The sequence below is a fragment of the Brachycentrus maculatus genome, unplaced genomic scaffold (genome assembly GCF_059751285.1).
Source record: "Brachycentrus maculatus isolate JH-2025_06_01 unplaced genomic scaffold, ASM5975128v1 h1tg000049l, whole genome shotgun sequence".
Classification (NCBI taxonomy): domain Eukaryota; kingdom Metazoa; phylum Arthropoda; class Insecta; order Trichoptera; family Brachycentridae; genus Brachycentrus; species Brachycentrus maculatus.
Genome location: NW_028280803.1, coordinates 2234912 through 2257584, shown reverse-complemented (window position 1 = coordinate 2257584; position 22673 = coordinate 2234912). Strand labels below are relative to the sequence as shown.

Sequence of the window (22673 nt, the reverse complement as noted above, 5' to 3'; positions counted from 1 at the left end):
TTTAGTTTCAAATAACAAATTCTTATGTACATGAATTATGTTTAAAAAATCCTAGTTCTCTAACCATTATAAAGATAACATTATTACAATATTAATGTAGAAATCCTAAAAAAATATTGAACGAATAGTCAAAAAACTGTAACATTTTGAAACGATAGAAATTCATTTAAAAAATATAAATAATAATAAACGCATAATTAACAATGTGACAATGACTAAAGCCCCTCGCCCCTATTGTCCTGTTTCCATTAATAAAAATAAATAAATAAATAAGAAACCGCTCCTTCCCTCTCTTCATCATTTAACCTCCCAAAGACACAACTCTAAAATGTAGACTTACATAGGGTGTCTGAAAATAATGCAGAATACATCGAATCACGTGTCACAATAGATTTAAAGGAATAGTGGTATTCACCATGTAAAATTGGAATTGAAAATACAAATAGATCCTTTGAACCCAAAAATGTTGTGTGTGGTCTGAAGCCTCACGATGTTTAACGAATTTCAATTACCTACCTGGCTGTTTTTTGTTACGCGGAGCTAGATCAGAAAAGGACCACTTTAAACGAACCTCAATTAATATACGCTTTATTGTGATTTCTACTCCGTGAACCGGTTTCCTTGAGATGTTTCGGAAGTTTACTGTATCAGGGATATCTTGAGCGAACTATCCGTTGACCTAAACTAATTTTGTTACTATAATATAATATAATAAAGCAACAAATTATTTGAGGGATGCACAACCTTTCCCAAGGTTTAAATTAAAATTTAAACATGTTTCATAAACATATTTGGATTAAAAAAGTTGTGTATTATGATGTTTATATTGAATAGATTTTAATGGAAAAATGAGGACGTAAGTAAGTAAGAATGCAGGACAGAGAAAAGCATTTTTGAAGAGACATGAGGGGTCAATGCTCTCAGGTGGCATTCTAAGAACATGTTCCAACCATGTCCACCTTCTCCTCTTCAGGACTTCCAGTATAAGGGGCTGTTGGGTTCTTCTGGCGTCATCATTCCTGACGAAGTCATACTATTTTACACCCAGTATTCGCCTCAGGCACCTATGTTCAAAACTCATACATACTCGCCGATTATTCCGACTCCTATCCTATCTATTTTCGAGTAAGACGAAACTACGAAAAAATACATTACTAGGAAATCAACGCACTTCAAGGTTGTTACTTTTAACAACTATTGCATATCAAAAAACACAACTATTGCGCCTTAAAAAACACCATAATCATGCGAATGGATAAATATCACGATGAGTGATTATTAGCTAATAAATTAATATGAAAAATTACAAGACTATCGATAGCATTCTTAGTTCATTCGGTAGTAATCTGTAGATAACTAAGGGATATATGAAGGTTTAAACTTTAGACATTTGAATAAAACGAAAAACTTGCGTTCGCATTCTTCTCCGTCTTAATCCTCATTGCTGAGGGTTGTGACCCTTGCAGAAGCAATGACTCTTCTCCAGTTATCCCTTGACTGCGCTGCACGTAGCGCTCCAACCACTGAGGTGCCTGCTGCTGCCTTAATTTGATCGGTCCATCGTGTGGGGGATCTTCCTCTCCCTCTCTTTCCCTCCAGGCTACCGATCACAACTAGGCGTTCCAGGCTATCCTCGTTGCCACGCGCAACGTGTCCAACGTGCGTTCGCATACATCACCAAAATTCCGTCATCGAACGTTTTATGACGTCATATGGTTTATTGTCTATGCTTTATAGAGCTGTAATAGGAGTAGTGTGGATTGTTTGTTTATCACTACACTACCATATGTGTATACAAATATGAGGGGAGGAGAGGGTGGGAGGGTATACCATAGACATCAACAAATATAGCCGCCAATAATTTAGTAATGACACCAACATTAAAATAACACCATCGTTTCTGTGACGTCATTCATTGCCAACTTACAAAAATAACGTTTTTTCGAAGGCGAATTTTCCATAAAAAAATGATGAATGAAAATATTAATGATATCGGCTGTTATAAACACTTCACGAGTCTAATACAATCCTTTATAGGTTGAGTATGTTAAATTAGATATTCCTCCCGTCTGACAAAGATTCATTACCTGCTAAAACTTTATCGATTGATCACCTTAAGGCATTTTTTTGTTGATGGAAATTGCATTTGTTATTATTTACCTTTCTTATTATATACAAGGTTTATAGATCATGTGGATTTTTGTTTCTTCTAACTGAAAAATAGAAGGCATTACCTTGTCTTTAGGCTTTCAATGTTTTGCGGGAGGTATGCTTTCCTGATAAACCAACTCTATGACACTGCTTACCATAAGATCAGTGATTAATTCCATTGCTCTTAGCAATATTATAATATACCCGCCAATTATTTGTTAAACATTAAGAGAGTGCAAACGTGATACCTATTTCCTAGTAATGATTTCTAAAACATGACTCTGTTTACACTCGGGCAAATGACAAGTTATGTCCAGGGCACCTTTCTATATTTGTGTAATCATTCGGTTTAGTAATCAAATCATTGGTAGTAAAACTAAATTGACATTCACTTTATTGCGTTTTAAGAAGATCATTTCGGATGATATGTTTTTCACCCAATTGGATATTTTATATCTAGCCCAAGTATTAAGGGTATGTATGAGGAGATGCATGAATGTAGAAGAGGCAAAGAATGTTTGCAAGGACAGAGTGGTGTGGCGTTCGATTCTCTCTGCCTATCCCTGCGGGGAAGCGGCGTGATGGTTAGTTAGTTAGTTAGTTAGTATTAAGGGTATTCTAAAACAGGTATTTGTTATTACGTATAGTATAACACTTTGCATATTTTTTATTTGTCATCAATTATTATTATAGACATCTTATTTAGAGGCATATCTTGTTTATTAACGAATTGTTAAGGGGAATTCGGTTGTTAATAGAAGAAGTGGAAGACCTAGGAAAACTTGGCATGATCAAGTATTTCAAATACCGAGTCGAAATAATCGGCGAGTATGCATGAGAAGATGCAATGTAGAACAGCCGAAGATTGTTTGGAAAGACAGATTGGTGTGGTGTTCTAATCTCTCTACCTACCTTTGCGGGGAAGTTAGATAGTTAGTTAGTTTATCTTATTTAGTTTCTTTGTATGATGGATGTTCGAATGAAAAAATGCAAGGCTGAGATAAGCATTATCGATAAAATTAAGAAAGGTGTGTTGAGATGGTTTGGGCATGTGAATCGAATGAGTGAAGAAAGGATAGTAAAAGTGGTTGGTAAAAGAAGCAAATGAAGACCGATAAAATTTGTCATGATCAAGTATTCCAAATACTTGAGTGTGGGTGTGTGAATACAGGAGTCGGAATAATCGGCGTATATGTATTAGAAGATGCATGAATATAGAAGAGGCGAATATTCTTTGCAAAAACAGATCGTATGGCGTTCTATTCTCTCTGCTTACCCCTGCACTGAATTGTTAGTTAGTTAGTTGGTTAATCTTATTAAGAATTATTTATAATTAAAAAATTACTAACACACGAGGTGCCTATGTTAAACGTACGATAATAGATCGAAGTCGAGTGACAATATCAGTTTTTTTTTCTTCTGTTTTTCGATATGCTTAGAATAATTTATTTATTATATTATAAAGAATAGACTTATTAGTATTTTCTTAATTTTTGCTTATTCAAAAATTATTATTACACATAACTTATTTAGATTTTTTATAATACAATGCAAATTCTAAAATTCCCACGTAAATTCGTCCGCAAAATAAACAGATTGATAGGTGCCAGTCTGGCCTCGCGAAAAAACTGTCTCATTGTGGAGGCATTAAAATATAATGCGAGTGTAATGATAACCATCGCATTATGAAGTGAGAAAGTACGTAATTAGCATTGCCAGTGGAACTGTGATACGACCGGGTTATGTTAATGACATCAGGCAAAGAGGGAAATCGGCTCGCGACTTGGGATGTTTCCATTCCGCGTGCGGAGACTTCCATGTTCGCACACATGAAAAGAAAAGAAATATCGGTTCTCACTGCAATGCAAAGCTGCAAAAGTAGGCTCCGATTCCATTGTGAAGTTATAGATTGCCTATAGATAAATAATTATCAATTAATTTACTAGTACAAGATCGGAGAAACTAAAGTAATGTTTATTAAGGGGTTCTCGTAAAAAGATGTGTCTCTGCGCAGATTAAAAAAAATACATATAAGTATGTATTGGAATTTGCTTTTTTAGTGTAAATTGATTTTTTAAATATATTTTATTTAACCCTTTACCTTTCAATAACTCTTTTCTTTCCGAAATATATAGTTATTTCGAAGAAAACCTTTTTCAAATACAAAAACGGTGTTTTAGGAAGAAAAATCAGTTACGTTAAATGTTACCTGGGTTTAATGAAAATTAAGTTGCGGGCAATATACATTTTATATATTTGACAGCCACTTTGTGGTAATATCTATCTATTTTTAATTTAAATTTTACTATTTAGATTACTTTTAACGTTTCCGTAAATAAAATTTTGGAAGTTGTATTTTTTTTTTAATACGTCAACAAAAATATGAAATTTCATACGAAATTTCAGATCGATTCAATTAAGGAAATTGATCAAAATCTCGATCGTTGATCTAAGTCTAAACTAAATGAATGTTATTAAAAATATGATTCGTATGATTTATAAAAATTCAATTAAAAAATGGATATTGTAATATAATATGTATATCGAGAAAATGATTGCCGGATTTAATTTAAAAATCGTTTTAACCTTTCACGCGTAAATTAGCGAAACAAGATATAATTATTACGCGTATGTGATCATTTGGCGTCATTTGTGTTAGTCATGCACAACAAATCTGATTGGCTTTCTCCGTATCTTATACACACCTGAACATATATTTATCAAACGTGTCATTTGTCGCTCGTTTATTTATTTGTCAAACAAGGAATCCGTACATTAAACACGACTTTCTTCAAACGGCATACCAGGAGCGCAGAACGCAGATGAAGATCATTTTTTTCTTCCTATCTTTCGACTTTCCCTTCTGTCCGTACTCTTTTTATTTAGATTGAGACGAGAATAAATAATAAGAGGCGAGCGGCTGCTTATTACCGATCGCAGACTCGGACCTATGGAGAAGTCGGTCGTTAATTTTTAATGTTCTTGTCTTTTTTACGAAGAGGCGTGAGTTTGTCGGCCGTTTTGCGAGGCGAGTGGGACGGACGGCTGGTAGCCGGCCAGGCGGGATGGTTCCCAGGCCGAGAAAGAAGAAAGTAAAGTCCGAGAAAACAAAAAAATTGTGCTCATTCTTGAGCGCGAATTGTCCGGCCCACCTGGTCCACGGAGAGGCACCTGTGCGCCCAAACAGGGATGTCACAACTGCTGTTCGCGGCTAACCGATCGTCTTAACAATAATTTCATTTTGATTGAACCTCGCGGAAGAAATATTCATTGGTATTATTTTTTTATTACTTGATTTCCAAGTGACTTTAAATCTAGCTCTGGCTTATGTTACACTGCTTATCATGGCCCTACATTAATAGGTGAAAACACCCGCTATCTCGTTGAAGGCATGATTTTTTAAACAATTCAATCATTTTATGTTAGTAATGAAGTTAATTAGGTGTATGATTTTAGTTATATGATTCGACATGTGAGTTAACATTGAATTCATAAGTATTCATAAGCATTATCAAATCTCAATTAAAAAACACTAGACGAGCTCAGAGTGAAGGATATTACAGCTATAGGGAAAATAAGAATTGTCGTAATGGGAATAGCACTCGGGGTTACATACCCGTACTCGTACTAGCTTGTGTATTTCGAACATTGCTTATTTGTATAGTTAGATTAACATAAATTCATATCTACTTCGTGCCTTTCAATTTACGTGAAACCTTCTTGCACTCCTTAATTAAAGATACTTTTAAAATATTTCCGACATTTTGGTAAAAGTTAAAATGCCAATCATTCATTTTCATGTCGGCTTATTACACGACCGTAATAAACCGTTTTTTGTTTAAATCATTAATTCTTAAGATAAAACAGTTTAGCCGCAAAACTTTCACCTGACATGAGTTAAAACCAGACCGGTCGATGACGAGCCCTGCAAATTCTCGAGCGATTGTCATCAGTGTCCGAAATGTAGGTAAGCGGCTCTTAAACCCAGTTTCTCTACACGACTCCCTCGGCTACACCACACTCGATATACGCCATCGCCATCGCCATCGCACCACACCGCAACACACCATACATCATACCATACGTCGTCAATTATAATATACATAATTTTTTTATATATTTATTTAATACAGTTATAATTTTTTTAATTTACTAGAAATTTCAACTATATTTTTTTTATTTATTTGTTCTGGAATAGTACAGCTTTGCATTTAAAAAAGGAAAAAAAAATAGTCACATTAATAAAAATAAAGCCAATTAAACGATTCCACATTAATGTTAAGTATAATAACTGTGAAAATATTAAGAGATAAAAAATAAATAAAAAGAGTGGGAGTGTGTGTGTGAGGAAGGGAGTGAAAGAGTAAGGGTATGGTATAAAAAATGGAATTTGCAGGAAGGAAAAGGAAAGGAGAGGAATTAATGAGAGAGGTTAAAGGATTTTAACACATCTTATACTAGTGTGCCTCTCCTTAGAAAGAAAGAGACTTAGCTTTTGTGCTTGGAGAGATACTTACATTTTCAATATTTGTAGTTAATTAATGACGGAATAGTTTTAAAAAAATATATTAATAAATGCGTTTTTTTGCTGTAATTACATTAGTTTTGTGCCGTACTGTGTTAAAAGGTGCGATTCTTTTGAAAAATAAAACACATGCAGTTGAAAAATATTAAATGTAAATAATTGCTTTTAAAATTTGAACTTTTAACGAAAATGGCATAAAAAAAAAACAAATTAGGCCCTCACCCCCCATATCCTACATTTATAATAATCACATCAGGTAGTAAAATATCTTCGTTTTAGACTCATGTATCAAAAATCAATAACGTAACAGATTTTAAGGGAATGAGGATACAACTTAAAATTCGGCCTTGTGGTAATATCTATTAATTTTTAATTTAAATTTCACTTGATAAATACCACTTTTTTTATTTTTAATTACGGTATTTGAAAATGATGTGGAAGTCGTTGCAATAGATTTTAAGAAATGGTTACCACCATGTAAAATTTACATTAAAAATTGATAAAAACGTAAATCGTAAATAAAACAGCAGGAGTAACTGAAAACCCAAAATTAATTGACGTTTCTCAGAATTATAACACCCGTTAACGAAACAATTAAAAACAATAAATTTATTTGACACTAAAATAAATAATCTGAAAAGAAAACGTGGAAAATTTTATTCAACTATCAAAAATGTTTTTTTTACACAATGGCTCGTTTAACGCGTTACTAGAATATGCCCAATTTAATCAAAATAAGTGTAATTTCACACGAAATATGAAAATGAGTAATTTAATAGATATTTTACTCTCCTCTCTCGCTATATAAGTCATAACTTGTTGGATAGGGATGATAAAAAAATGTACAAAGATATATTAGACAAGACATATTTTCTTGCAAATTCGACATTAATTCCGATGATTCACAGTCATTGTCTAGATTAAGTGATGACTTTATGCACTGTGTAACGTTCACCATCTGCCATTGTAAATTCAAATTGTCTAAATTCTTGATAGAAGTATATAGTATACGAGTACGGCGTAATTTAACAATCGCTTTGCCACATGCTAAATTTGTTAGAAATAAATATCCAAATGAAACAAAATTAAAGTTTTAAATGTATTTTTGTGAGCCTTCGAGTTTATGAGTGATTTTGGCTCTTACGAACAAAATATATTGTTTCATTAATTGTTTCGGCAGTCATTTTGTGGTAAAATCTATCCATTTTTAATTTAAGTTTTACTTATTAAATACCACTATTTCTTAAAATACGGCATTTGAAAATGATGCGGAATGCATTGAAATACGTGTCACAGTAGATTTTAAGAAATAGTGGTATTTACTAATCAAAACTTCAAATTAAAATAAAAATATATTTGTATATATATATATATATATATATATATATATATATATATATATATATATATATATATATATATATATATATATATATATATATATATATATATATATATATATATATATATATATATATATATATATATATATATATATATATATATATATATATATATATATATATATATATATATATATATATATATATATATATATATATATATATATATATATATATATATATATATATATATATATATATATATATATATATATATATATATATATATATATATATATATATATATATATTGTCATTAGTTGCTTCGCCAGTCACATTCTGCAAATATTTATCCATTTTTAATTTATGTTTTACATCATAAGGTGTTTGAAAAATTACGCGGTATCCATCGAAACTCATGTCACAATAGATTTAAAGAAAAAGTGGTATTTGTCAACTAAACTTAAATAAATGTTTGGATAAATATTTAATTTTATAATATATAATATAATATTGTTATACATACACACATCTATATTCATTTATTGTATATGGACTTTAACTCAAATATTAATTTAAAAAAAGGTTAAGTTTGTTAATTTTAATAATCAATTTGATAATCACTAATATGGCTATGATTCCTCAATTATTTTCTTGAAAATACGGAATTGGATAAAATGAGTTGGGTGCCCACCTGCGCCTAGTAACTACGATGAATGTAGATGGTGTTTCGTGACGTCACGCGGGTCATTATCCAACTTTTACTGCTCTTGACCTCTGGTGGCGAAACACTCGAGGAATTTGGAGCTCCTTCTTCTTCTCTTCCACTATCGCCGTCACGTCTGTGTACTAGTTTAGAAAAGGCGGCGAACTTCAAGAGAGGTTAATCTAAATAATCCTACCGTCTACATTAGGAGAGTTTTAAAAACACAGCTGAAAACAACTGTAAATTCACAGTTTATAGGTGAAACCAAACGTGATTTATGTGTTTTTTTATTCGTTTTATTTACTCTTTGCCTTACATTTTTACAAGATTTGGACATACTTCAAATATTGTCACACACTTTATGGAAGTGTACATAGAACTGGAATATCCAATACATAAACAAATCAAACAAAACCTAATACATGCCTCTTTTAGTTAATTAATGAAGTTCTACAACCTGCTTTCATAACCCATAAAATCATTAAATAACAAAACTAAATATAATAGAGTTATTAATTTTGTCCGCCTCCGTGGTGTAATGGTTAACGTGGTGTAGTATAACAATACTACCGTGCTGAAGGTTCCGGATTCGATTTTCAGAGGGGAGGGGTTAAAATATGTATTAGTGATTTTACACTCTAATATTTATTTAATATTTCTATTAACTGGTCCCTGAAGCGCAGGAGTGATCACATTGACTTCATGTAAGCAGTGACTATCAAGATAACACTGCGTCAATAAGATGTTCTAGGCACTATTGGATGCAGATAAGGGTTAGAAGAAGAATTCGTCAATAGATAATGGAGGTGGGTAGATTTGAAATAGATTGCATCATTCGGCCATGTCTTATTTTATTGCATACCGTAAACAATTTACTTTTCAAAATTATTTCATAATTAATTATTGTTAAATGTGCCCTCGGCACGGAAAACCCCAGTGAATGACACATTGAAAATAAATAAATAAACAACTTTATTGGTTTAGTTAAGAAATAAGTAAACCAATTGAAGCCTAATTTATTATAATTTTACTCCACAAATAACAATATTTGGTATTTAATCCCAGGCTTTATTTTATATATTATAATACAATAATATGAATCATCCATCGTAATTATCTTTAACGATAGAAGATTATAATATTCGCATAAACAAACATAAAAAACGACCATGTTTTTCTCCATTATACTATGTTATTGCCAATATCTTCCCGCCATGTTTACTAATCATCTCGATGTTATTGGCTATTGATCTTTCTATCGAGTCATTCACTCTTGTTTTTTATCTCGCTCGACCCACTTCCGGCGCTGAATTTGGCGCACAAACTTCGCACAACACACATACCGGTGCCTGCGTCACAGCACTAGATTAAACCAATCATTCTGCTTTGGAGAAAGTCGGATAAAAAATTGACACATAAAATAATATGGTATAATGTTAGGCAAAATCAAACATGCCTCGGCCGCGGGCAACACTCTTATGAGAAATTGGTAATATCAACAAGCCGAATCGCACTAACTCTGTTCTTGAAATATTGACCGTTGGAATGCTGTTAATGGGAAAGTAGATACCTCCTTTTTAGAGCAGGCGTGGCCAACCTTTCGGTCTGGGGCCAATTAATCATTCTTTCTTCGAGTCAAGGGCCGGACCAAATTGTTAAGGCTGAGATGTCAAACGTTCAAATTCAAAAGGCGATTGGCCGCTCTATGGGCCACACGTCTAAAATATATATATATATATATATATATATATATATATATATATATATAATATATATATATATATATATATATATATATATATATATATATATATATATATATATATATATATATATATATATATATATATATATATATATATATTAGAATGAATTTTTTGGAATATTTATTGAAAATATATTTCAAATTTTTTTTTGATTCCTCACCTTTCAATAATTCTTTCTTTTCAAGACCATATATTTATTTCGTATATTTGATAAAACACGTTGCTTCTTATATTTCTTTATTTATATGATGAACGACATAATATTAGTATAATAATTATTGATTACAAAATGTAGTGTAAGGATTGTGAATTAAGAGACCATCAATACTGGTTTTGGTATTGCTTAGGGATAATCGCATAGAATTTTCGAGGTTTTCTTCTGTTATCCTCGTTCGAATATTTTATTTAGTGTGTTCCATCCTCGAAAAAACTGTTTAAATGTACATGATTTTTCTTGCAAATGCGCGTAAATTTGTATATTTGTATTTAGTACTTCGTCGAGATGATTGAGGGACGCACAAAATAGCTCAGCGGGCCGATGGTTGCCCATATATGTTTTGGAGTGTGGACAGGGTGGGCTGTTTTTTTTGAAAGGCCTACGTACGTTTAATTCATTGTTTAAACTATCGATGTATATTTGTTAAATATTGGATAGTAGATATTTATTGGCGGTATTCGGTATTTCCGTTTTATCTTAAACGAAAGTCAATACAAACAAGAAGAGATTAACACGTTCTGTGCGTTGAGCACGGCTCAACAAATATTGCAGCCACGCGCTGACGGGAGTCGTGTTGAATAAAGATAAGGATTCGTAGCTGGTTTAATGTGTTTTGAAAACACTAATGAATACACTTATGTATGATGTTTAAATAGAAAGAAGAATTTGATTTTGAACAAAATTATGAATTTTAACAAAAATTCGCGAATTCGAGTTTATCTGTATGATATTATTTTTTGACATCTCATCAAAGATGAAGAAGAATATGGAAGTCTGGGCATTTACGGGGTTGACGACCGTCATAGGCAGGTTTAAGTGATCACTTTACACACGTGTAACATTCACCAATTCTACCCATTATTGACAACCACATTACTCAAATTCTTGGAAGTTCTATATATATGAACCAATTTAGAAACCTTGTTCTTGAATCACCAAAACATCTATGGGTGAGGTGTAAAGAAGCTCTTTATTAAGCAGAAACTCTTTTATTAGTATGTGAGGTCCAAATCCTGGATTTCAATCACACACATGAGAAACGCCAGAAAATACCATTTTCATTTTTATTACTTAAGCTTATAATTTGACCAGACAATTTATTTACAACATTTTGAGTGTGTCCAAATCTGTATGACACTATTTTATGCGCAGTTAACGTGTTAATAAAATAATACTCCTATCCAACACCAATTTATTTAAAATCATCACTTTATGCCTAAGTTTTTAAAACCAATATAAACGCAACCAGTTTCGTTACAATTCAAGAAATTTACATCAACAAATAATTAAAACATTTGGAAAAACTCTATTATTTCTGCACTTTCTCTATGGATTTCTTCGTTCAAGAGATGTCTCTCGATTCCTCACTGTAATACTGGATAGGAAAAATATAATTTCACTCTCTGAAAAATGTCAAATGCGTACGACATACGGTATTTGTTTTAAATCTAAGATAAATGCAAAAATAGGAATTCGATTTTTGGCTATTTAAAAAAAAGAGAATATAAGAGGAGGCAGAGAAAGAATAACAACAACAAAAAAATCAGTAATTCAAAATTATGGAAAAGATAAAATTAATTATTTGATCTGCATTAATTAAATAATTTTAAAATGTGGATCATGTACATACAATTTTTTCCTTTGGAATACACCACGAATATGGATATAATTCCTTAATTAATCTCTTTAAAATACGGAATCGACACTGAAAAATGTCTCGCAACACCTGTGCTTAAAACTTAATATTAAAGATAAATGGTAAAATAGGGATACGTGTTATGAATTGTTCAATATTTTTGAAAAAAAATCAGATGTTTTATGGTCGATATTTTTTTTTATATATGGCACCCCGAAGTTACAATATTTCTTAATATACAATAAATATTTTCAAATCTATGAAAAATATCTATGTAGGTACTAGAGAATGTAAAGTTTAAAATTCGCCGATTACTTTGCATGAATTTCCATGAATAATCTCCAAAGATGAAATTGTGACATTTATTTCGTTATAGTTCCCAGGCGCAAATTGCTACTTCACAATTTTTTGACACTCCATTGTGTTCTCGTTAGAATCCAATTTCTACTCCAAACGGCGCGTTATTCAAAAGATTGAGAAATTACTTCACTTCACTTAAATCCATACTTTATAAGGAAATTATTCCTCACTATTTTCGTATTTTAAGGAGGTAATTATAACGAATTACATAACCTGAAGATAATCTTAAGTAAAATCTTAAAAGTAAAGCAGAAAATATTACTTCGTTATTAAATATGTTTCTTATCACTGAACATCCCTGATCCCTTTTGACTGTGACTGCTAATCAACACAAAAAATAAAGCCACTTGAGATCTACCCAATCTCCTTTGCCTAACCGTAAAAAAAATATTTTGAGTATATAATGTTTTAGTATTAATCAGTCTTGATAAAGAAGCGGTTAGCTTCGAAACCGGTAGACATTATAATTAAGTTATAATAAAATATTTAAAGTGATTTTAAAATAAAGTTACATTTTAATTATAAAATGACAAAATTACAAAGTTTCAAATATAAATAATAAATATCGCTCGCTCCTTTCAAGAACGTCATAAATCAAAAAACTTGATTTTTCAGGAGATCGTTTTTAAAGTTTAAAAATATAATACAATTGATTAAAAATAAATATCAAGCCACTTATTGAACTTTTAACTATGCAACAGATCTTTTTAGGTTAAACCAGAAGGTTTTTTCTCCATTTGAAAAATAACTAGTTTATTTTTAAAAAAATAATTAAATAATACCTTTTCTTCAAAATGCAAAAACAACACTTTCTGACCTGTGGCGGTGAAATATTAAGTTAAAAATATGCCGCTTCTGCTGGGATATAGTAAATTTTCTGGGCATTCCGAAAACATGCCCAACTGAAAATTGACTAATTTTGATTAATGACGTTCTTGAAGGAGTGAGCGATATCAGACACTGCATTTTTCAGCCGACATGTGTTTTACCAATATATTATATGTATTAATAAATAAGTATTTTTTTTCATATGGTTGAACTGATTCTGAATGAATCTCACCTTTATTCAATTGGATAAAGTTATATACTTTATTGTACAAAATTTCAATTGAGCACCATTTGCAAAAATTCCATATTCATCAAAAAGATACAAAACTAAGATACAAAAGGAATCTCATAATCCTATAAAAGAATCCTACAACAGATGAATATACTCAATAAATGTTCATCGATGATAATTAAAATATTACCAGTTCGAATTCCTAAGTATTGCATTTCAGTTACTGAGTACTGGATACCATATACCCACTGACCATAAACTAGTTTTGCTAAGAATCACGCATTATTGTCTTACGATAATGTAAATGATTTAACATATTGGTCAATGTAAACCTGTAAACTCTACCAATGTGATAGTTTTCGTTATTTTTTCTGAGAGTTTTCTATTGTTCATACATTTTCAACTCCTACTATTGTTCGGAAACTTGATTACATTACAAAACAAAGAACGATTACATAAAGTAATGATTTCAGTACGAATCGCAAGTGCCTGTCCACGCACGAAAGAACATATCCGTATACTATTTTCATACAGTAAATAAATAATTAATACGAAGCGTGCAGAACGGTATTTCACGGAAAAGGAATACTTCGAAGAAATGAAAGTATATTTAATGTTTTATGTCTTATTAAAACTCCGTCAAAATGCCATATGATTGCAGAGTACAAAATAAGAACTGTCTTAAAAATATCTATAAAATACTGAATTACCTTAATCGGAAATTGAAGAAAAGTTGATATGTAATAATGTACCTATTTTTGTTGTAGATATATCGCTCACTCCTTTCAACAACGTTATATATCAAAAAACTTGATATTTTAGGAGATCGTTTTTACAGTTCAAAACCATAATAAAATGTTTAAAAAATATATTTATCAAGCCACTTATTAAACTTTTTACTGTGCAACAGATCTTTTTAGGTAAAACCTGAATGTTTTTTCTTTATTTGAAAAATATTTAGTATATTTAAAAAAAAAATAATAAAAGAATTCATTTTCTTAAAAATACAAAAACAACACTTTTTGCCGTAAATATTAAGTTAAAAATATGCCGCTTTTGCTGGGATATATTGTAGTACATTTTCCGTGCATTCCAAAAACATGCACAACTGAAAATTGTCGATTTTTGATATATGACGTTGTTAAAAGCAGTGAGCGATATGGTAGTAAACCTGGATATAAAAGACCAAGGGACCTGGATATTTTTCTCTTATAAGGAAATCACTTTTATATCCATTCTTTCTTTTTACAGAGGGGTAAAATAACGCGATATTAAGCTGGCTCTCTTTCAAAGAATGTGCACGTATATGTACATAGGTTCAACTGTTATCCGAAAGAGTCTTTATTTGTTTATTTTTTACTTAAAGTATTAAATAAAGAAGCCACTTCAATACAAGAGAAAAAAGTACAAATTACCCACATCAATATTCTTACGATTATTTTATTCCATACTTCAACTCAAAATATTTTCAAAAGCTTCGTTAAGGGTTTTAAATTCAATTTTTTCAAAAGAGCAGTTCTTGTATGGATATTTATGTAATTGTGATTTAAAACTTTAAAATATTCACACAATTAAAAATGTTACATAAATCGGATGTAATTACGAATTTTAACGAATTATGGTAAATGCCGAAACCGTTGGTAAAATAAGAACTTAAAATTTATTTGTAAGAATTTTTATCTTACAAAACGATGTGTCCTTTTGGAGAGAATCTAAAGATCACTACTGATTTTTTTTACTGGTGATTTGTTCAGTTACCTCTTTATACAATTACTTTAATAGAAACATGTTTTTTAATGACCCTTTGTTCTCCAATATCGGATTTTTTGTCACGAATAACTACGGTTGCTGATTAAATTGTTCGCACAATAAACGAGAAGTGTTTATAAATGTACACGAATATCATTGTTTTATTTGGCTATTTGTGTTGTTAATAGTGTAATACTACATTCTTTTGTGAATTGTACACATTTATTACGTGCATCAAGACTACATACTATGTTACAACTTACCTAACAGTAGTAGTAATTGTTACAGTGGTTAGTGCAATGAAGTGCGAGTTACAAGTTTAATTCTTATCACTAAATGGAAGATATGCTTCAACGCTTCTAATTACCATTGAAAAACTGTTCCTGGCGCATTAATAAATAAAAAAAGAATCTCAATAAAGAAATTTTTACCGTATAATGTTCGTTGAAGATTATTTTACAATAAATGTAACTATAAATTGCTCTTGATTTAAAACAGCTTTTCGTAAATAAATATTATTGTAGAATTTTTATTTATTTAAATATCACAAAAAAACTGCATTAACTCAAGACTTTTGTCATATATTTCACATTTTTTAACGTAATTCATGAAAAAATAAGTCAGAATTATACCAAGAATAATACAAAAATATATAAGTATTATAGAGTTTTGCCTCTGCAAATGTATTTCAAGTGAATTAACGAAATATTGCTTTATTAAAAGCAATATATATATATTTTTAAATATTTTCTCAATAATTGTTTCTTAAATAAAAAAAAAGGATATTAATGACTCCATTAATAGATTTGCGGATAGATTTGGCAGTCGCTTTGCTAATATGTATCAATTTTTTTTAATTTAATTTCACTTGGTAAATAACACTTTTCCTTAAAATATATTGTGAAATGTGTTCCGGTGCATTCTTCGTCACATACGGCGTTGAAACACGTGTCACATTAAATATTAAGATATGTGGTATTGACCAAGTGGAATTGAAATTGATGAAGAATATTTTTGTATTTGTAAGTGTTAACCTTACTATAATACAAATTTTCTCTTGTTTTCAATATTCTTTTCTAATGTAATATATTTGCTATACACTATTTATTATCTGTCATACAAAAAGCTGGAAACGATAAAAACTTTTTCTTTAATAATTATTTAATTTTTTTTAAGGTTGGAGATCAAGTCGTAAGGGTGAATGGATACAGGATTAGCGATGCATTACACAAGGAGATGCTAAGTCTCATTGCAAGCCTGAACTACCTCAAACTAAAAGTTAGAAGTAAGTAAATATTGTATACCTGTTGTTTTAAAAATATATAACACGTACTTTGCACCATAGTATTTTTTTTTAAATATTACTATGCTTGTTCATCTAATTTCGATTAATTCTTTCACTCCTAAGACTTTCATGCGTCTTTAACTTATTTTTTAAAATTTTCATTCACGAATTTTTCTTTCATAAGTAACTAGCTAGATACTCTAAATTTCTGTTATTTTTACGCCAATGGCGTTGTTCTGGGTTATTATGTCGTGAATATTTCTTACGAAAATCGCCCAAACGTCGACAAAAAGTGCTAATGACTCACGGCATTATAATCCAGAAAATGTTAAAAAAATATATATGTACTTTTTATTCTAAATTCGGTACATCTACTTTAATATTAAAAATTAATATAACAGGTGTCTCAATAGAGACGGAGAATTGTACTATACATATACTAAGGGAATATGGAAGTTAAAGTATTTCAGGGATTGCGACCCAGCACTGGCTGGATTATGAGATTAATTCATACACTTCAACGTTCATCATTCTTGGCATTGTTATAATGTAATTGTCATAATTCCAAATCTCGAACTCGAAGTGATATAACTATTTTTATAGTAAGTAGGTGCCTACTTATAAAACTTGAGAACATTTATAGAGGTAACGTATTATTATTATTTTTTTTCAATTTTTTATTTTTTATTCTGTATATCGACAAAAATAACATAATATGATAAAATACAAAAAAAACAATTCCAATTATAGGTTTCCACCTAAGTAATCTAAAAATAAAAAAAATTATATAAACTGTCGTAAAAGTATATCTATGTATATAGAAAATTTCTTTATCAACTCGTCAAATAGACATCAACAATATTTCTTTTAAACGTATTAAAAGAAACATTATTGATGTCTTTTTCACTAAGCATTTCATTGCACATATCGCAGGCTCGATTTTAAAATGAATTATGGTGTGCATTTTAGGGATTTTAAATAAGTTTTTGTTTCTGTTCTGTGCTCCCTTTAGACGCTTTCTGTGCTTATAACATTTTACGTCCAACATATCGATATTCTTGTTTTATTGTGTGCATCCAGAAATCAATTACATGAATAAAGATTTATAAGAAAATCAATATTTCTGGTTTTGTATAAGCTATATTTCTATCATTGGGTGGATCACTTCATAATTTACACTCGCAGACATACGCGAATCAACAATATTGTTGTTATCGTTGTATGACCTGATATCATTGAACCTTATCACTGGCGCGAGTTGATACTTACACGAGATTTTCGCGTTTCTCAATATATCATATTAAAACAAAACAAACACTGATTGATAGCTCAATACTTTACTGATACGAATTATCGATTTTTACTCTGTATGTCAGTCGATTCTACATACAGTATGGGGTTATCGGTTGGGGTGATACGAGTAATGCATTATTAAATAGTGTAACTATTGCCCACAAATCAATAATAATAATCAATGTTCCGAGACATTTTATCATTTTTTTAAACTCCTTACCTTTCAATAACTCTTTTCTTTTCAAAACCACATATTTAATTCGATTTTTTCTCAATACAAAATCGATGTTTTAAGCAAGGAATTCAATTGCTAGAAATATAACCTGGATTTAAAGAAAATTAAGTTGCGGGGGGGGGGGGGTTATCCGATTATCAGTATTCGTTAAGTCGCAACTTAATTTTTTATAAATTCAGCTAACATTTTACGTAAAATTATTATTTTCTTATAACACCGTTTTTGCATCGAAGAAATAAGTTTTTCTTCAAAATATATGGTTTTGAAAAGAAAAGAGTTAATGAAAGGTAATGAGTTAAAAATATGTACTACATAGTATATGAACATATTTTTTCTATTTAAGTATACTTACCATATATATGTTCTAAAAAACAAAAAAAATATCCAATACACATTCTTTGAAAAAATCGGGCGTGGAAAGACATGTTACCTCTTTGCGGTCGGCCGGCGAATAAGTTCTGTCTTTGCGAATATCCTCTTAATGTAATAAAATGTGTCAAATCGTCATCACCTATTGTGAGTGACAAACTATGATGATGATGTCAGGGACCTGCCGTTAAATGCGACCAAGTTGAGATTTTATAACTCTTTTATTTTCTTGCGAACAAAACTCTTTTATAACACTAGTCTTAGAGTTGAGAAAATATAACTGCCGAATATTCCCATAGACTTGTCGCCATATTATTTCTCATTTTACGGTTTGTAAAACGATTTTTTTCATTGCTTTTCTCGTACAGTTAGAATATGCACGAGTGATTTAGAATTGCTCCGAAAATTTTAGTTAAAAGATTGACTTATGAGAAATAATAACAGCAACAACAAAAAATACTAAAACTCAACAGCAGGTTATATTTTCCACGCATGACGGATATTTCCATGGACGGTTTTAGCAGGTTTTCTCAATTTTTAATGATTCATTCTTCGATTAGAGTCTAATTATTAGACGAATACTTCGAATTTGTTTGTGTTTTATACAATATATATTGAAAAACTATTTTTATCTAATTTTTTAAACTTCGTACCTTTCAATGGCTATTTCCTTTTCAAAACCATAAATTTGAATTGAAGATTTAAGAAAAAAATAATAAGTTGCGATTTATGATTTACGTTTTATGTGGTGGCCCTATATAAATTAAAAATAGGTTTTTTGGAAAATTTAAGCAAATGTGAACTGTTTTATGATTGACTATATATTGGGATTTTGTCCGCCTCCGTAGTGTAATGGTGAGCATGCTCGGCTACCGTTCTGGAGGTCCCGGGTTCGATTCCCAGAAGGGTTTAATAAATATAAGTGATTTTTTCACTCTTATATTTATTAAATATTACACTGGACTGGTACCTGAAGTGGAGGGCTGATCACCTTTCCTTCATGTGTAAACGATCGAGATAACACTGCGTTTATATGAACCAGTGCCCTATGCACCATTGGGGTGCGGTAAGGGTTTTATCATTTATCATATATTGGGATTGCATTGAAATTGGCAAATATGTGTACATATTTTTTTAAAACCGATTTTTTAAAATAAAGCTGGCATCGCATAGGAAATATCCAGTAGTCTTACGACTGACGCGCTTTATTTCATCTGCATGACTTTTCCGAATTATTCATGCATAATCGGATTACGATTTTATTGTTGTCTTGTGATTACCGCTACGTCTAATCTGTCATTTTTATTGCATCAGGATGGTGCTAATTTAGTGCCAAATAAAATAAAAATAATTCTGGTGGCTTTCTCAATCGCTATTGATACCATCTTGTTTGGCGTAAACTTGAAATACATAACTACTCAACGCATACATACATAAACTAATTATTACTCTAGTAATCATTTTACAAAATTGAAATAATATTATAAACGAAATACGCATCAATTACCCGAGTTTCATAAAATACAAGTATTGTTTTATGTTTATTTATTTTATTTCATAATAAACATAATTGCAAATTACAATCATGTGCCCTCACTGAGTTTTCCTGCGCTGAGGGCACATACTCAGTGCCAAGGGGACGCAAGAAAACATGACATGCTTTATAATATTATATTTATGACATGCTATCAAATACGACATTGCCGAATAATGCGATTTATTTCAGATCTACCCACCTCCATCATCTATTTATAAATAGCTCTTTTATAGATTGTTTTAAAAAAAATGTCTTTATGGATAATGGAAGTAGGTTGTACGTACAATTTTATTGCATAATAATCAAAGTTCTTTTACCCATAAGAGATTTTGCTTGTTGTGTTTCTGTATTTTAAACAAAACTCTAGTAATCCTTATACAAATTTGAAATAATGAAATACGTATCAATTGCCCGAGTTTCACAAGAATACATGTACAGTTTTATGTTTAATTATTTATTTAATCATAAATAAAATTACAAATTTTATATTACAATAATGTGCCCTCACCAAATTTTCCCGTGCCGTGGTTCTTACATATTTATACCAAACATCGCTAAAAATGCCTTTCATGACAAAAGCTAACTATTAATTCATTCAGCATCAAAAAGTTAGTATTTTTTTTCACCTTTCACCATTTTACCATTAGTTTCGCTATATTTGTCATCAAATTTTTATCACACACATTTGGACAGAAAAGAGCTACCCTTTCATTATGTTAATTTTTATTAGAAAGACAAAAAAAAACCTGAAAAATTAAACATTGTTAACGGATACGATTGTGAATAATTCGATCGAGGGGTGTCAATTTTAAAATAACAGTTTTTAATACCGTTACTTATTAAATATATTGTTACACGTGAAATGACACGGAATGCATCGTGAAAAACGTGTCACAATAGTTTTTTTTTAAAATAGTGATATTTACCAAGCAAAATTTAAATTAAAAGTGGATAGATGAAACACAAAAAGACTGTCGAATCAATTAACGTAATAATTTTTAGTTTTGTGTTACTATTATAGAATACTTCGAGTAATAATAGAGTATTACCTTGTAATTTTATTTTTCACTTACTCAGGAATCTCTCCCAAAACTACAATCGTATCAATAAAAAATGGTAGCCACTACAAGAGGAACAATCAATAAAAATATGATAAAATAAAAATGTTAAATTATTACCACGCTCAGTTTTGGAATATCATCGTACGTATCCAAAAACAAAATATGTGCATTAGTAAGCGGCTCCTTACAACTATGTGTTTTTCAACCGTACGCCTGAAACAATGTTTTGCCAAATAATAGTGCCATTTTGACTCGTAGTCTAGATTTCCTCTGCACTCGGAAGGCCCTCACCACCCCAAGGTGAACACTCCAACTCACTTGAGCGACCAAGCATGAAAACCAGGGTTTTTCATCGAATCAGTAAAATGTTTTCAGTAAAGAATTTATTTTTATAACTACAGAGACTCATTGAAATATTTGACAGCAAAATTTGGATTACGATTGTCATTGAACTTCTCCAGTAAATATTTTTATTTTACTTCAATTCTTAACTTAGCTTATATTCTTCTTCTTCTCTTCTTTTTTTCTTCATCTTGTTGTAGGTCTTGTGGCCCGTTTTTAAGAGGGATTAGCCTCCTGCGATGTCGATTTCCAGCTATCGACCCATCTCTTTGCTAGTCTGCCCGGGAGTCGTCATACAGTGCGATGTGGGGGAGTCTGGATGATTCCATTCTCCTCACACGCGCCTACCATTGTCTCCTTCGTTGCCTTCCCCACCTAACGACATCTTCGATCTCGCATATTTCCCTGATCCTGGCGTATCTTATTTTATCTCGAAGACTCTTGCCTCATATGCTTCTTAGAGTCTTCATTTCCGACACTCTAAGCGCGTTTTTTGTGCCAACGGTGTTCGCTCTACTTTCGATTCCATACGTCATGATGGGTCGGACACAAGTTTTGTAACTCTTGATTTTGCTGCCGATCATGAAGATCGGCAGCAAGGATTTTTCCATATAGCATTTTTCAGGCTTATATTGCATTTAGTATACAAACTAATATTTACACATTTAACATCATATGTATTTATATTACATCTTATTACAATTAACACAACATTTCTTCTAAATTCATTCAAGCATTTATTTTAATTCTTTATACATTCAGGCATCTCATCGTACATTTTTAATCTTTTATACATAATACGATTTTTCGATTTTTTTTTTTAATATATGAAAGTCCATTGGTTGGTAGGTAGGGTTATTTTTTATTTGAAACTAGCCGCACCTGTCAATGCGTCAAGTTATAAAGTTGGCAAGCCTGCGCGGCGCGCTGTCATAGTCTGTGCGCGCGGCGTGTACGCGAGTTTTCAGACAAGATTTTCAATACTACTTTGAATTGTGTGTACTACATATAATTCATTTTTAAAAATTCAACGTTTTT

At 30.9% G+C, this 22673-nt stretch overlaps 1 protein-coding gene across 2 annotated transcripts in view; it reads left to right on the top strand.

Moving 5' to 3' along the window:
- LOC148312203 (uncharacterized) overlaps positions 1–22673 on the top strand; it is a 111806-nt gene that overhangs the window by 46181 nt on the left and 42952 nt on the right. For both annotated transcript variants that reach the window (XM_088277731.1, XM_088277729.1), the window contains exon 3: positions 16690–16798. In XM_088277731.1, coding sequence (XP_088133857.1) covers positions 16690–16798 — 109 coding nt within the window. The remainder of the gene's footprint in view (positions 1–16689; positions 16799–22673) is intronic.